Source organism: Polyodon spathula, chromosome 24 (assembly GCF_017654505.1).
Source record: "Polyodon spathula isolate WHYD16114869_AA chromosome 24, ASM1765450v1, whole genome shotgun sequence".
NCBI classification, from domain to species: domain Eukaryota; kingdom Metazoa; phylum Chordata; class Actinopteri; order Acipenseriformes; family Polyodontidae; genus Polyodon; species Polyodon spathula.
The window spans coordinates 18313575-18330476 of record NC_054557.1 but is presented as its reverse complement, the minus strand read 5'-3'; the positions used below and the strand labels follow the sequence as shown (position 1 = coordinate 18330476).

Genomic DNA, 16902 nt, shown 5'->3' with positions numbered 1-16902 from the left:
TAGTCCTGCGTTGTTACACGTTACCAGAATGCACAAAAACCCTGAACGTTTCCAAAGATCTCTTGAAACTCAATTCTGAATCTCCCCCCCAAAAATATATATATATATATATATTTTAAGTTAAACAAAAATACATTAACAAATATACCATATACACACACACCTTATGCTTCGGTTATATAGTATAGAGAGCCCTTACCTACACTAAGACAAATACTTATATAACAGTGTCCTTGTTCACTGCAGGTTGCATTGAATATCCGACAACATGCATCCCTTCATCTTCTCAGTGCATGAAACATATTATAGACACGAAAACACCGGGACGGGGAGGTGGGGGGAGGAAGACCCGCCCGATTCCTCTTAAAAATCATCCCCTGTTGGCTCAGGCTAGGTCACGTCATCAAAACGAGCAAGGGTATTTTTTTTTTTTGGGCAGAAACAGTGCCTCGCAAACACAGAGTGCGCCTGGACGGTGCAGCCCCGCTGCGTGTGGAGTGCATAGAGCAAGGGAACCGGGCTCGGACTGCAGCCACTCAGAAACCGAACCGAGACACGGGCGCGGCGCTGATGAGGGAGCCGGGCTGTGCTGCCAGGTGAGAGGTGTCGATTGCAATGGCACGGAATAAACTAACAGACCCCCCCGCCCCCCCCCCCGCCGGGAATAGACGGCAACACACACCTAAAAAAAAAAAAAAAAAAAAAAAAAAAAAAAAAAAACAGCGCTCCTTTTACACGCGGGCTGGGAGCGGAAGTCTTATGTTTTTTTTTTTTTGTTGTAAAGTCAAGGTGTTTTTTTTTTTTTTTTTTTTTTTAATGCTGTATTCAATTCTTAATCTGCGTTCAAAATGTGATGTGATGTGATGTGTGTGTTTTTTGTTTTTTTGCACGGCGCGTAGCGTGCTGTCTCAAAATCGCGTAAAATAACAACGGGGCCTACGTGAAATCTTACACAGAAAAATACCCCCCAACCCCCCCAACCCCCCCACCACACTGTGTATTCAAACCGAGCGTGCATATAGACATGGCAGTGACCCCGCCGGCCGTGCAGATTTTTTGGGCAGATTTTTTGGGGAGTTTGGGGGGGGGGGCATTTTTAAACACACGTTTTTAGTTTGTGTGCATTTATTTAAACTTTACTCGTTTTGGAGCTTCAATTAGTATTATTGTTTTTGTGCACAGTGTACCATAGGCAGTCAGTATTGTTATTCATTTATTAGGCAGTACAGGGTTACCATGCGAGATTCACATTTAAACACAGTGCAGTTTACAGTCAGCGCAAATAATAATAATAATAATAATAATAACACCACAAGAATACACTGTGAACGAGGATGCAACACGTTCGGATTTCAGCCTGTCACATCTCCAAAGACACAGTGGTACCCCATTGCCCTCCATCATCTATGCAAGTATTTCCAGTGAATTGAACCATTTGGAAGAGGGGTCACACGCATGCGTTTTAAAATTCTGCGTGCCCCCCCCCCCCCCCCCCCCCCCCCCCCCCACGTGGGTGAAGCGTGACACTCACAAGGGTCTTGTTGGAGGAGAATGCCAGCCCCCCCCCCCCCCTGCGGATGCTCCACTTGCGAGGGGCATGCTTTATCGAGGTCTGTGCACTGTGCACCCGTTCATATTGATCTTTATTTAGTAATGTTTTTGTGGAAGCTACACTAATGGCAAGGGCGCTTTCTTTACACCCTGGAGTGCTCCTGCTTGACTGGGTCTCTCTTATTCTCTGCCGCCTGTCCTGTGTTGGCCGCTCTGTGTTGTCACAGCGCTCCCCCCACCCCCCCGGGCACGGAATATTCTGGCAGAGTGCGTCCGGGGAAGAACCCGAATGCGGAGTGAAGACTTAAGAGCTTGTTTATTTTAACGAGCGGTTTCGCGAGAGCTGCTGAAAGTGTCAGTGTTTCTGCTTCCAGATTGCACGCCTGCTGTCGTCTTTTAGAGGGATGTTGTGGTTGCTTGTGGGTTTTTAATGATGAAGTGACCGCTCTGTCTGTCTGTGTGCCTGCCTGTCTGTCTACGTGTAAGTGTGTCTCTCTGTCTTTCTTTCTGTCTGCCTGTGTGTCTGTCGCTGGTCACCTTGCCGGGACACTCTTGTAAACAAGTCCTCTGTCTCGATGGGGTTATTCTTGGTTTAAGAATTGAACTGATAGATCAATAAATAACATGTTGTGTTGATATGTGTTGAGGCCGGGCGCGCTCCAGCGACCCCGCGCACCGCGGAACCCTGTTCGTTCTATCCACGTAGAGCGTGTTTGCGCAGTTCCTAAGCGTTGGGGTTTGTTCCTAGCAGGAGGTGAGGGCTCCTCTTCACACAGTCCGTGTCTACGGGTGTGATTTCATCAGCCTTTTTATTCCAGTTTCTTTTTAAAATCTGTTTCCAATTCCAATTCCAGTCCCTTTTTTTAATCCAATCCTTCAAACCACACCCAACCTCTGATCAGCCACAGCTGGCTTTCACAGCCCGAATCACATCAACCCTTTATTTTTAGGGCTGATCCCAGGATATCCACGGATCGGTGCTTTGATGCAACCCAGCCTGATCCTTTAGTGCCGTAAAAGGCTCCAAAAAACCCCCAAAAAGTCACCTAAAACAAATCCAGTTGTCTCTTACCCTGGCGAGGGTCCGGACTGGTGCAATCGGCCCCAAAGAGCAAAGCGCTTTGTGTACCGCCTGTGCCCCGGGCCTGGCTGAGATCCAGCCCCGCTGGTGAACCGATCGAGTCGTTCGATGGCTGCACTGCTGAAGATCTGTCACTCCGACACGAACCAAGACTCCGCAGGAGGCTCGGGGGGGGGGGGGGAAGAGAAAGGTTAGAGAAAGGGCTCTGGTTTCCAGGAGGTTCCAGGTTCAATCCCAACTCGCTGTGTGTGTTCGTGACCCTGAGCAAGTCCTATTGGAAGTGACTCTGCAGCAGCAGCGGTTGTTGATGATGCAGAGTTCGCACCTCTAGTCTTTGGATAAAAGCGTCTGCTAAACGACTCCATTAATAGAACACAGTCCTGCCCCCCAGTGTCTCCCCTGGGAAGAGCACTGCCGCGTGGAGTGCAGTCAAGGAGATTGGGTTTTGAGGAGGAGATGGGCGAAGGTCCGCTTCTTTTATATAGTTTAGTCTTCGCACAAACTCCCCCCAAATTCTTCTTTGTCCTAGGGGTGTCAAACTCAGTTCCTGGAGGGGTCTTCGGTCTCTTCCGGCTTTTCGTTCAACCCCCTCCCTGACCTCGCCGTGATTTTAATTTGGTCAAATTATTCTATTAATCGGGTAAATGTAAAAATGTAACCCTCCTCTCCCAGGCCTGAAAATATTTTGTAGCTTGTGTACCTTGAGTGGAGAGTTTGTTTTTTGTTATTTTTAAATCAACTTTAAAAGACCTTAGCAAAATACGAAATGTCTAAGTGAACACTTGGTTGCAAAGAAAACCAGAAGACCCCCTGTGCCCCCCCCCTCTTCCTCGGGGACCGGAGTTTGACACTCCTCTGTTCCAGGCTGAGCAGGAGTGCTGCCGTCAATTCTCTTGATGAGAGGAAAATTCTGTCAGTTTTGCGGCGCCGTGACTTCCTTTATATGCGGCGAAGCGGGGGCTCCCTGCCGGCAAAGCGGGGGCACCCTGCCGGCGAAGCGGGGGCTCCCTGCCGGCGAAGTGGGGGCTCCCTGGCGTCTCGCTTTCGTTCCGTGTGAGGAGACGGCACTTCAGTAATTAAGCAGCGAGGGGTGCATCCAGTAAGAGTTCTCCGTGAGGAGTGTCTGATGCGCCCTATAGCCTGGGCGTCGCCGGTCTGAGTCCAGGCTTTGCTGACCGTGACCGGGGGTTCCCAGGGGGTGGTGCACAGGGGAATCCGCTGTTCACCGCGCACCAGCGCCTCCTATGGTCGATTGGGATCAGATCTGTCTTGTCCCCCGGCACTGTAGGTGGCCTCACTGTGGAGCCAATCCAGCCTCCGTTTCCCGAGTGGGGGGGGGGGGGGGGGGGGGGTTTGCAGCGGTGGGGTTCGGAAGGGGCTCAGTAAATTCAGACAGACAGAGACCCAGCGGACTGCGGATCTCGAGGGCCGAGACAGAGCACAGACACAACAAACAGCAAACAAGAAGAAGAAGAAGAAGAAGAAGAAAGACCATTTCAAAATCAGTTAGTCATTGTAATACTGATGAAGACCTAGCTAGCCAGAGGTAGAAACATCAGGAGCTTCTGAAGCTGAAATGATCAGATACAAGCCTGGACTTGTCAGACCTTCTTTGTTTTTGAGAATGCAGCGATATCCCTTTAAGGAAAAAAAAAAAAAAAAAGACTTCACTCGTCTTGAATAGAGTGTGACATGGTGCATATCTGCTGTGCTGATTGGAGGAGGTGAGGGGGGGGGTTCTGATTCCATGGTAACAGTGATCACATGGCCCTGTGCTCAGTGTGAGACTGCAGGACCAAGGGCTTGTCTGGCAGCCAGCGGGCGTTCCTGACTCGCTGGCAGAGGAAGCCGTGGGAGCAGGCCGCAGTGCTGATGAGCTTGTGTTGTCAAAGCAGGCCTTCATTTTGCAGCTGCTGTAAGTAAGACTGGTGCGCCAGGCCTTGCTCTCAGAAAAACCTGCTTTGTTTGCGTGCGTGTTTGTTTATTTATTTTGTATATTTATTTGTTTACTGGCTGTATCAATTGATGTTTTGCGAAAGCAGGCTAATCGACTGTGTTTTTTTTTTCTCTCATGTGAACCTGAAGCTAGAAGAGATTTATTGAGAGTGCTTTTTTTTTTGCTTTTGCTTTCTCACTGTGTGACCATATGGGAGTGGAAAATCTGTGAGTGTGTAAGTTTCCTGTCTCTCTCTCTGTCGTTCTGTCTGGTTGAGTAGCGTTCGTCTCATGAACGGGCGCCCCCTCCGAACCCTAAACCGTTCCTGGTGCTCCATTAACAAATCCTGAAGGAAACGTTTCCACTAGAAAGTCTTCAGTGTGAATTCTGGCACGTTTCCACTAGAAGTCTTTCTCAGCGTCTTCAGTGTAAATTCAATGGCAAACGTTTCCACTAGAAGTCTTTTTAAAAATGTCTTTTTAATGTTTTAGTCCATTTTAGATAATTATATACAAATACAACAAAAAAAAGACAGCAGCTGAGTATTTGCAATAAGAATGATTTGATAAACCTGATGGGACAGGAAAAAAATATAGTTTGGCACTACTGTCTATTACAGTGCATTGGGACTTGTGTTTGCATGTGCGTCCGTTTCTTACCTTCCTTGCTTCTGTGTTTTCTTGCAGCTCTCCTGCACACACCTGCTTGCCGGGACTCTAGCAGGCTAGTGCTGGCCCGTTTCAAAAGGTTGGTTCAGAGTCTCTGTTTGTTTTTTAAGTCACCCTGTTGGTACCCGTAGAGGGCAGGGGGCGGCTGCGGTTTTGATCTGGGAGAGGGGTTATTGGCAGGGAAGCTTGGAATCTGTTCTGGAGTCTGTGGGAGGTCGGGAGTGGATTCGTATCCTTGTGTGCAATGTGTGTTTTAATAATTTTTTTATTATATTTTATTTTTTTTTATAATGAAAGTGCACACGCAGGAGTTGTATTTGTTCACGTTCCCCGAAGGAAGTTTGACCTCCGGGGCCACGAGTCTTGTCAATCTGTAACAATCTCTTATCGAGAGAGAGAGAGAGATGTGAATGAAAGGGTGGTCTCCAATCTGGAGGAAGACGACCATTGCTCTCTAGAGGGTTCCATCCTGAAAGTCTGTGGGGAAAAAAAAAACCTCATTGTGGTATCAAGCAGGCCAAAGTGCCCCCCTGCGGTGCTTTTTAAATTGTGTGTCTGTTTTGGGGGGGGGGGGAGTGTTTTCTGTCCTGTCTTGTGTAGCCTGCTTGGATTTGTCTGTCAGGGGTCTCCAGCCCTGGTCCTGGAGAGTGGCTGCGGAGTCGTCATTTGAGCTGAGCTCTTGGTTACTTTGATTAAAACAGTTGTCTTTAGCGGAGATTGCCGTGCGTTCAGACCTTTTTGCTGCCGGCGATGTAAAGACACCTATAAAACCAGCTGGACTGGGGCTCTCTGGGACCAGGGCTGGAGGAAAAATAAATGCAGAAATCTAAAGTCAAGTTGCTGATACTTCCCTTCTGATTCCTTCTCTTCGCAGAGGTCAGTGATCACCCCCCTTCCCCGGTCGATGGCACGCGGCGCGGGAACCGATTCAACCTGGCAGGCGAACGCCGTGATGGGAGAGGAGTCCACATCCAGCGGCTCTCCCCAGAACCTGCCACCGATCTGCAGCCCTGACGAGGACCTGACCCGGCACATCGAGAACCTGATTGCGATCGAGCTGGGCGCCTGCTGCCTGTCCGACCTGGAGAACTCCGTCGACTTCTGCGACCCAAGCCTGGGGGTCGAGGACTATCCTTCCACTGGGGAGATGGAAAAAACCCTCACCGTGGCCACGGATGGCTTGTCACAACTTTCTCGCCCTGCTGATGCTCCCGGCTTGCCTGGGGAAAGCGTGGACGGTAAATCGAACAGCGGCGTGTCTTCTTCGACCACGTGGCTCGCTGCCAGCTTGCTGGACCCGGCTTCCTCCTCGGCAGGCTGCTGTCCCGGGAAAGGAATCGTCCCGGGTCTGACCGGCCACTTAATAAACTTTGCGGAGCAGAGCGGAGGGGAGTTTCCCGCGGGACAGAGGGACGCGCCCCCCCACAACGACGCGGTGGGCTTCCCCTCCTGGCACGCCAGCGTGCTGGAGCCGTATTCCGATGTCAGCAGCTGCTCTGGGGATGAAGCGCAGGATATAGAGGCCGGGCGAGACGGGAGTCTGACGAGGGAGGGGTGGGATTCCAGCCCCCCCTCCCCGGAAGACGGCGGAAGAGGTGGAAGAACCGGGGGCGACTCGCCGGCTTTTGACGCCGATAACGAGGAGGAGTCTGACGGCAGCGGCTCTCCGGCGAATCCCGCCACTCCTCGCACGGCTGACGGAGGCGGCTTTCCATGCCAGCAACAGGAAAAAAACGATGCCGTGAAACCACAGGACTCTGAGAGCTCCCCAGATAGTGAGGCTCACCCAGAAGGGGGTTCGTCCTCCGAAAGCAGAGACAGATTGTCGGAGCCGCAGCAGAACGATCGTCACACGGGGGGCGGTATACTGGAAGAGTATTCGAACATCGGCAGCCCTGTGGAGGATGTGGCTGAACCGTCCGCTCCCTGTAATATAGACGGTGTACGGGACAATCAAACACAACAGATACTGGTGCCTGTCTCCAATCACGTCGCCATCTCCTCGGAGATAGAAATAGAAACAGCCAGCGGCCCAGGGCACACTCCCATCCAGGCTACGCAAGGACTCCAGGAAGCTGAATTGAATGCAAGCAAGTTGTGGGACAAGCCACCCGCACACGCCGAAAACTCTCTGCACCACTCACCCATGCGTGAAGCGACTGCAGCCCCAGATGATGCAGGACTCCTTGCTGCTGCTGCTACAGCAGAGCTGCCGGGACGCTACTCGGATGTGAGCAGCTGTTCAGAGGACGAGACGGGCAGCCCAACCCACCGTGCCGCAGAGGACGATCCGCCCCAGCAGCGCGGAGAAAACCCGGCCAGGGAAACTGACTCGGGACCCCGTACCGGAGAAGGTCCGACAGCTTCGAACGCAGAAGATCCAGTTCCATGTGACGGACCACTGGGTTGGGGCTGGAATGCACCCGGCTCTCCAGAGGCAGCGTCCGACGCAGATCCCAGCAGTCCGCTCCTGCATGATGGAAGTTTACCAGATCAGGAATTGGAGGAGCCAGAGCTCAAGGAAAGCTTGGCGGAGACCAGCGAGTCGCAGGAGCCGAAAGAGATGGAAGACTGGAATGCCTGTCTGCTGGAGGGGGAGCCCGAGCGGGAATCGGAGGACTCTGCAGCCGGCGTGATGTCCGAAGAGAAGGAGGCGTACAGCCGGAGAGGCTCTGAGGAGAAAGTCGGTGGCTCTCAATACATGGACCTGGCTTCCTCCCTGAGCATGGGGAGGATTCTCTTTCCCGTTGTCGCGCTGAAAAGACCCCGCGGCCCCGGCACCCAGGAATCCTACGACTGCGACGCGTGTGGGGAGAGTTTCAACAACGCGGAGGCCGTCATCGCACACCACCACGGAGCCCACACCGAGCAGCGGCTGTACAACTGCCGGGAGTGCGCCGGCTTCTTCACCAGCAAGAGCTTCGTGGAGAGTCACCGGTGCAGGGAACCACCGGACTCCGGACCGCCGCCCGGCTTCTCCTCCGGGAAGAAGTCTGACAGCACGAGAGAGCACCTGAAGAAGTGCCGTATGGCAGACGGACGCTACAAGTGTAGCCACTGCAGCGAGACCTTCGTGAAGACCTACGACCTGTACAGCCACGAGCGGAAGCACACAGGGACCACGCCTTTCCGCTGCCAGGACTGCGGACGCTATTTCTCCCAGGTGCCCAATCTCAAACGGCACATCGAGACCGCCAGGGCAGGGGGGCGGAAGACCGGGTGCGTCATGGGAAACGGAACGAAGAAACCGGACGAGGCGCCTGTGAAAAAAAGGCGTCCTGGCCCCAGGTCTTTCCAGGAGTCGCAGCAGCGGCTCCTGGCAGAGACAACGGCGAAGAATGACCTCTACGAGAATTGCTCCCGCTGCTATGTCAGGCTGGTCGATTTCAGGAAGCAGAAGGGTCGCAGGAATGCGCAGCAGGCGCTGCAGGGAAGCTGCCCGCTGGCCGGGAAGGGTCCGTACGAGTGCACGGTGTGCGGGCTGAGCTTTCACGTGAGGAACTCGCTGCTCGCGCACAGCCTGGCGCACGGGGACGAGCCTCCCTTCAGGTGCTTCGCCTGCGTCAAGACGTTCGAGACGTCGTCCAACAGAGCGCGGCACGTCGCCATGAACTGCCGGGCCGGGGAGGGCAAGCAGGGGCAGCTGCTGGCGAAGATGAAGCGGGCCAGGGACGTCGACGCCAACCTGGGTCCCTACAAGTGTCCCAGGTGCCCCATGATTTTTAAATACTCCTTCAACCGGATTCGGCACGTGCGGCACCAGTGCCCCTACTCCTTGGCAAACAAGGCGGACCTGGTGGTGCCCAACCCTAACGGCACGGGCGACCTGTATAAGTGCGCCCTGTGCCCCCAGCTCTTCACCCACCCCTCGAACAGGACCCGCCACATGCGCCTGAGCTGCAAGAACGCTCGCGGGAAGCGGGACGGGCAGAAAGCCGGGGCGCAGAAATCCGTGGCCGCGGCTGCAGAACGCATGAGGAGAGCGAAACCGCAGGACAGCTCCGTCTTCCGCACCTCCGGGGACCCCGCCCAGCCGTACGCCTGCGAGTTCTGCCAGAAGAAGTTCCGGACGGGGCAGGAGTGCCGGGTGCACCGCCGCATACACACCGGGGAGCGGCCTTACCGCTGCTCCTTCTGCGGGCTCCGGTTCATCCAGTCGGGCCACTTGAGGGGCCACCTGCGCGTCCACGGCACGAGGTACCAGTGCGACAAGTGCAAGAAGGTGTGCGCCACGCTCGCTGAGCTGTTCAAACACAAGAGGGTGCACCGGAAAGGAGGACCCCAGGGGGACGAGGCGGAGGCGAAGAGGAAGGGGGTCCCCGACGAGGGACAAGGCGAGGACAGGCTGTATGAGTGCGAGACCTGCAAGAAGCGCTTCTCCCTGGCCAGCCACCTGCAGCGCCACTTGCGCTCCCACGCGGGGCAGACCGCGTTCAAGTGCTCGGAGTGCGGCCAGGTTTTCGGCACCGCGCAGTCGCTGAAGCTGCACTGGCACAAGCACCGCTCCTTCAACCTGACGTGCAGGTTCTGCAGCAAAGCGTTCAGCCAGAGAGGGAGCCTGGTCCGGCACATTCGCATCCACACGGGCGAGAAGCCCTTCCCTTGCAGCCGGTGCGGGGAATTCTTCCCGCGCTGGGACGCCCGTAAAGTGCACCAGCTTAAGTGCGCGGGCAGCATGGCGGCAGCGGCAAGCGAGAGCGGCCCTGAGGAAAAAAAAGCGACGACGAAGGGGAAGGAGGCGCGCAGCGGAGCGGTTCGGAAGCTTGCGGGAGCGAGCGATAACAGATGCAAGATCTGTCTGAAGAGCTACAGCAGCTTCCACAGCCTCAGCCGGCACCTCAACACCCACTCCCCTGTCAACCGATACTTCTGCAGCAAGTGCAACAAGGGCTTCTACCGGAAAGACCACCACCTGAGCCACGAGGTGAGGTGCAACGGGGTCCCGAGGAAGCCGCGGGGCTCCCTGAAACCCTTCAAGTGCACCGTCTGCAAGAAGAGCTTGAGCCGGGTCGACTACCTGAAGTGTCACGTGAAGAAGTGCGCCGCTCGCCGGCTCCTCGAGGGAGGGGGGAAGCTGGGGGGCGACTCCGGTGCGTCGGGAGATCAGCCTTCCCGGTCCCAGAACAGCACGACCGGCAGCGGCGGAAAAAACGGGCTGCCACCTCTTCTCCGCGTGAAGAAAGAACCGGTGGACGGAGGCGAAGGTCCCGGGCAGGATGTCGAGCGTCGGCAGCACAAGTGCCCGCACTGCCACGTGACCACGATGAGCCGGCAGAGTTTGGTGAAACACTTGTGTTTGCACGCCGGGGTGAGCCCGTTCCACTGCAGCCGGTGTGGGAGGGGCTACAACCGGAAAGACAGGTGGCGCCTCCACGAGAGTTACTGCACGGGTCAGGGTGGCGCTGCTGCTGCTGCTGGGAGGCAATGGAAAAGAAGTAAAGACGGGCGCTTCATGAAGCAGACGGGCACAGGAGGAGAGCCGCCAGCCGGGCAGTACCAATGCAAGTTCTGCACCAAGAGCTTCCCGGGACCGAAAGGGTTGCGCCGGCACATTCTGACCCACACGGACGTCAAGCCGTACCGCTGCGAGAAGTGCGAGAGCTGCTTCACCCGCTACGACTACCTCAAAGTGCACCTGCTGAGGTGTCGGGGCCAGCGCAGGTGGGCGAGGGCGGTGGAGCGCGGGGCGAGGGAGGAACCCGCCGACAGAACCCGGGAGGAGGAGGAGACGGCAGGACAAAAACCCGGCGACGACCGCCTGCGGAAGAAAGCCCCGGAGGGCAGCGGCGGCAGCAAGGACGGCGAGCCGGTGCGCTGCACCTACTGCCGGAGGACTTTCGACAGGAGGTCGGATTTGGGGAGGCACGTCGCCATGATGCACTTGACCAGCAAACCTTTCAGGTGCACGTGGTGCGCACACACCTTCACGCAGCAGAGAGGCCTCCGCTTCCATCAGAAGACGTGCAAGTCCGTCAAGCCTGTAGCCTCTGCGGCTCCTGCCGCCGGGGGGAAAGTAAACCCGAAACGCGTCGGACTGCGCTCGGCGCAGCAGGAACCTAGGAAAGCGGGATCAGAATCCCCCGGGACGAAAACCACCCCACAGGGGACTGGGGGAAGGGTCGGAGTCGGCAAGACTTGCCGGGAGACCTCCAAGCTCCTGCAGAGGATCCAGACGCACTACGCCAGTCCGTACGAGTGCCAGTTCTGCGCCAAGCGGTGCATAAGCAAAATGGTTCTGATCCGACACCTGCGGATTCACACCGGGGAGAAGCCTTTCGGGTGCGGCCGCTGCGGCCAGCGCTTCATCCGGAAGGACTATCTGAAAAACCACCTGACAAAATGCAGCCTGCGGCGAGAGGGAGCCGGGACCCGGGAGTCCGCGCTCTGTGATAAGTGCGGAGATTTCTTCGCCTCTCAGAGCAGCCTAAAAGCCCATCAGAAAAGCTGCGTGGTGCTGCTGAAGCCCCCGGAGAGCGCGAGCAAAACCGGCGCCAGCGCAGCCGCTGCGGAAATCCAGCAGGTCTTCATCTGCGTGGAGTGCGGGGAGGGCTTTCAGAGTTTCGTTGAACTCCGGAGCCACCTGCAGCACGAGCACTGGAGCCGCGTCCAGTCCGACGAGCCGCCGCAGGGGAGCGAGCGGCAGGCGAAGGTTAACGGGCTTCTCCCCCGCGCCGTGACCGTCAAGCAAGAACCCGAGGACGACGGGTATGAACTGCCGGCGAAGAGCGCTGAAAACGAGCCGAGGAAAGACACGCCCGTCCCGCTCCCCGCTCCCGTTCTCCCTCCCTCCTCGACGCCGAATAAGAGGGCAGCGGCGGCTGCAAACACCACCTGCCCATACTGCTTCATGAAATTCCGTCACAACGGGTCCCTCGTCACCCACATCAGAGTGCACACGGGCGAGAAGCCGTTCGTGTGCGCGTGCTCGACGGCGTTCCACCGCAAGGACTACCTGCTGAAGCACGCCAAGATCTGCAAGGAGGCGAGGCCTTTCCGGTGCGCTAACTGTCACCAGGACTTCAACCGGACGGACTTGCTCAAGAGACACTTGAGGAGATGCGCCGCCCCCACCCCCAAGGGAGGGGCCCCCCGGGCCGAGGGGGGACCGGTGAAGGTGAAGGAGGAGCCGCAGAACGAGGACGACTGGCTGAAGATCTACTCCAAGAACACGGTGCTGGTGATCAACAGCGGCCCCAAAGCCACCGGCACTGGAGTCCTGCAGACACAATTCTCCTGCAAAATCGGGGACCAGCAAAACGGTGAGACAGAGGCCCCCGCTCCTTCCTCCTCTCCTCCTCCTCCTCCTTCTCCTCCTCCTCTGCAGAACCACGGCACTCCCCTCGCCGGGCGGAGAAGCGCTGCGGGCTCGATCTCGCGAGCCCATCGGAGACGCCGAGGAAGAAGCTGGAATGCAACCTGTGTGGCGAGAGCTTCGACTTGCACAAGCAGCTCCAGAGACACAAGCGCGAGCACTCGGGGCTCGGCCCTTACAGGTGCGCGCAGTGCCCCCGGACCTTCCACTACCCCTCCGACTTGAAGCGCCACACCCACATCAGGAGCTTCGGCAAGAGACCCAACAAGGACCCCGCCGAGACGGTGACCCACACCTGCATCTTCTGCGAGAAGCAGTTTTCCAGTCGGAAGCTGCTCTTCAGACACAGGGAGGTCCATCGGCACCAGATCCGGTTCCAGTGCACCCGGTGTGAGAAGAGCTTCACCATCCGGAAGTCTTACCTGCAGCACCGGCGCAAACACCTGTCGGAGGAGGAGGAGGAGGAGAGAGACAAAGGCAAGAGCCGGTCCTACGAAGACGATTCGGATTCCGAGCCTTGCCTCCCGTGCCACGTCTGCGGGAAGAGCTTCGCCTCCGTGGCGGCGTTGGAGGAGCACCAGCGCAGCCACCTGGGCAAGCAGCCCCACGAGTGCGGGCAGTGCGGACAGAGCTTCCTCCAGGAGTCCCAGCTGCGGCATCACCAGCGCAGCCACGAGAGCCCGTTCCAGTGCGGCCCCTGCGGACGGGGGCTCCCGTCCCTGTTGGCACTCCGCAAGCACCAGAAAACCCACAACGTGCAGCGGCCCATCCCCTGCCCGCAGTGCCCCCAGCGCTTCATGTACCAGTCCCACCTGCGCAACCACCTGGAGACGCACTCGGGGGAGCCCTTTCCTTGCGACCTGTGCGGCAGGACCTTCGCCTGGAAGAGCACTCGGGACACTCACCGGAAAACGCACACGCTCCAGGAGACCGGGGCTGACCAACCACGGGAAGAAAGTGCAGCCCCATCTCAACCGCCCCCGCCGTCCGCCACTGCCCCCCCTCCGTCTCCCCCTCCTCCTTCTCCATCATCTAAAGACAGATCGGCCCGAGCCACGGGGGGGCTCCAGAGGGAGCTGGCCCAGCTGCAGCAGCCCGGAAGAGGAGGAGAGGAGTGGAGGTTCTCCTGTCAGATCTGCGGCAAGGGTTTCCGGTACCGGAGCAAGCTGGCTGAGCACCAGGGGCACCACGGCGCCGAGCGACCCTTCACCTGCGTGGACTGCGGCCGCCGCTTCGACCAAGGGTTCCAGCTCCAGGAGCACCGGCTGAGCCACGCGCCCAGGAAACCAGAGCAGAAGGAGGAGGAGGAAAAGGAGAAGCCGTACCAGTGCCACACCTGCAACAAACGCTTCCAGCGCAAGAGCAACTTCACGGTGCACCAGAAGAGCCACGTGGAGCCCACGCTGTACGAGTGCACGGAGTGTGGCGGCGGCTTCCAGGGGATGGGGGCCTTCAAGAAGCACCGGTGCGTCCGCAAGAAGAAGAAGGACTCCTCGCACCGGCAGTCAGCCGGGGTCCAGCTGGGATCGGACTCCGACGAGGAAGGGTTCTCTTCCCGGTTCCCATGCCACGTCTGCGGGAAAAGCTTCTCGACCTTCCGGAAACTGGAGGAGCACCAGCGCTACCACACCGGGGAGCGGCCCTTCGAGTGCCAGGAGTGCGGCAAGCGCTTCTACCAAGCGGGGCACCTGAGCAAACACCGGAAGACCCACGGGCGGCAGCACCAGTGCGAGCAGTGCCCCCGCAGCTTCAGCACGCTGCAGGCCTTCCTGCAGCACCAGGGTCTCCACGACAGCGCGCCCCCGCGCCGCCGCCCCCTCCGCCACCAGTGCCCGCTCTGCCTCAAGTGGTTCGTGTCGCCCTCCGACCTGGCGCGCCACGAGAGGACCCACGCCCCCAAGGGCCAGCCCGTGTTCCAGTGCGACGTGTGCTGGATGACCTTCGGACAGGCTGCACAGCTGAGGGTCCACCGCGAGAGCCACGTGGGCGAGGTGGTGTACGAGTGCCCGGACTGCGATATGGTCTTCGCCTCCTTCCAGCTGCTGGAGCAGCACCAGAGCGTGCATCAGGACGGGGCGGGGGGGTCAAGCCTGAACGGGAGCCCCCCGGACCCCCAGAGCCTCGGCGCGTCGGGCTATCTCTCCGCGGACCACGCCCACGGGGGCGGGGCTGTTGTGATGGCGCAGGTTTGATAAGGAAGGGGTACTTTAATTCCGAGCTGTGAAACGGAAACTCTGCCCCCGTGCCGGTGTCCGCTACCCCGCCTCTGTTTTTAATGATCTAAACGGTGGCGGATCTTAATACCGCCACCCTAAGAGGTGTGTCTACCCGCCATCTTCATTGCACTTTGTTTTTGAGTGTTTTTTCCCCGAAAGTACTGTTGATAAGAATCTGCTTTGCAGCGCGCCCTGGAGACTGCAGCTGTATTCATGCAGAGGTGAAGAGAGACTGTAGAGATGGGATTACATCATTTAAATAACCCCCCCACCCCCTATATATTTAGCAAATAAATCCTGCTGCGGGGCGGGCGGGCCGCCCGCCAGCGCCCCGTGTGTGATTTAAGCAGCGGCCCTGTGTTGGGGGAGGGAAGGATTCTCTGAAAGGGTGGATGGGGTGGGGGAGCAGAGTGTGGAAGGGACCGTTTGCGTTACAACCAGCCAGCAGTTCAGTTCGAAAAACACTTTATTTTTATTTTTTTTTTAAACATTTGTAATGCGTTTTATTTTTCCTGGGAAGGAAAGTATTTGTTCGAGTCGGTGGGGAGGGGAGGGGAGGGGAGGGGGACTTTTGATCCTAAACCAGAGAACTTGTACCTGATGTTATGTTATGCTGTGTTTTGTTTTGTTTTTTTTAATAAATAAATCCTGTGGGAGTAGAAAAGGAAAAAAAAACTAAATCTCTCGTGCTGTTCTGTGTGTGTTTTTTTTTTTTTTTTTTCTTTTAATTCATCATTAGGTACGGGAATCAGACTCCCACTGATCCAGTCCTGGTTTCACTAGGAGTTTAATAATAAGACACACCTGAGCTTGTTCCCTAGACACACTGGGGGCTGATCAAGCTGGTAGCAGTGAAACCTGGACTGGATCACACTGCTGTGCGATAGGAGTCTGATTCCCAGCCCTGTTGATCTCTGTATTATGTTGGATGATCTCTGTATTGTCAGTCTCTCGTAGAAAACCATAGGGAGGGGAATCAGACTCCAGCTGCACAGCAGTATGAACCATTCCTGGTTTCACTAGGAGTTTAATAATAAGACACACCTGAGCTTGTTGCCTAGACACACTGGGACTAATCAAGCACCCCATTAATAATAATAATAATAATAATAATAATAATAATATCACTTTGGTCATTCTCACTCAGATTTATCAGTCATCATCCCTTTGTTTACCCCAATCCACCCTGCCTTCCCTGCTAATTCCCGCCCAGTGTCTCTCCCATATTCTCTAAGCTAGTCCACTCGCGCCTACCACCCCTCCCCTGGCCGCAACACACACCTGCCGTTTCCATCTATTCAACATCTGCAAAATACACCCCTCTGTTTCCCTTTCTGCTACTAAACTCCTGGTCCACTCTCTCATCTTCACCCGTCTTGACTGCTGCAACTCCCTCGTCCTTGGCCATCCCTCCTACGCCTTTACACCATTGCAACAAATTCAAAACGCCTCTGCCGGTATCATATCCAACCTCCCCTCTCCTCCTCCTCCTCCAGCTACACTGTTATCGCTGCCTGTTCAAATTCCTTACCCTTGTGTAGAAATCTCTCCATGGTCTTGCCCCACCTTATCTGGCTGCATTGATTACTCCCTATATTCCCTCACACTCCCAATCCTTACTATCCCTCTCTGTCCCACCCTCCCCCTCTGCCCAATTTCTGTTCCTTTTCCCTTTTTGCACCCCTTCACTGGAATAGACTCCCACTTACTGTAAAACAGTCGTCAACACTGCGTAGTTTCTGTGCCTTCCTGAAAACTCGTCTCCTCTTCCAGCCCACCCTACTGATACTCCTGGCCCCTGACCTCCTGTTACGGCCCTGATTAATCATGATTAACACAGGCTAGGTCAGCTGTGATTTCATTTAATTTTAATTATTTTTTTTTTAATTATTAAGAAAACAAGTGATGAATAAATCAGATGTGTTCTGGAGGTTTCGGACAAAAAAAATAACCAACCAAACCCACAGTCCCTCAGCGATGGAAATACAGACTGTGATGTGATGGAGCGGTCTCTTCCATTGCAAGTAATTAGCAGTGAATCCACCTGCAGCGTTTCTCTGACAGTGCAAATCTCACTCGCGGTCAATGAAAAAGCTTTCTACACAAACTGTTCTAATGTAAACATGAACAATAATAAT

The 16902-nt window shown here is 56.0% G+C and overlaps 1 protein-coding gene across 1 annotated transcript; it reads left to right on the top strand.

Moving 5' to 3' along the window:
- Positions 1 to 455: 455 nt before the first annotated feature.
- On the top strand, positions 456 to 15010 carry LOC121299007. The gene is given in 4 exon segments (XM_041226433.1): positions 456 to 596; positions 5255 to 5315; positions 6111 to 12587; positions 12590 to 15010. Coding segments are annotated over 2 exon segments (8598 nt in total). The 5' UTR covers positions 456 to 596; positions 5255 to 5315; positions 6111 to 6140; the 3' UTR covers positions 14741 to 15010.
- The last annotated feature ends 1892 nt before the right edge of the window (positions 15011 to 16902 follow it).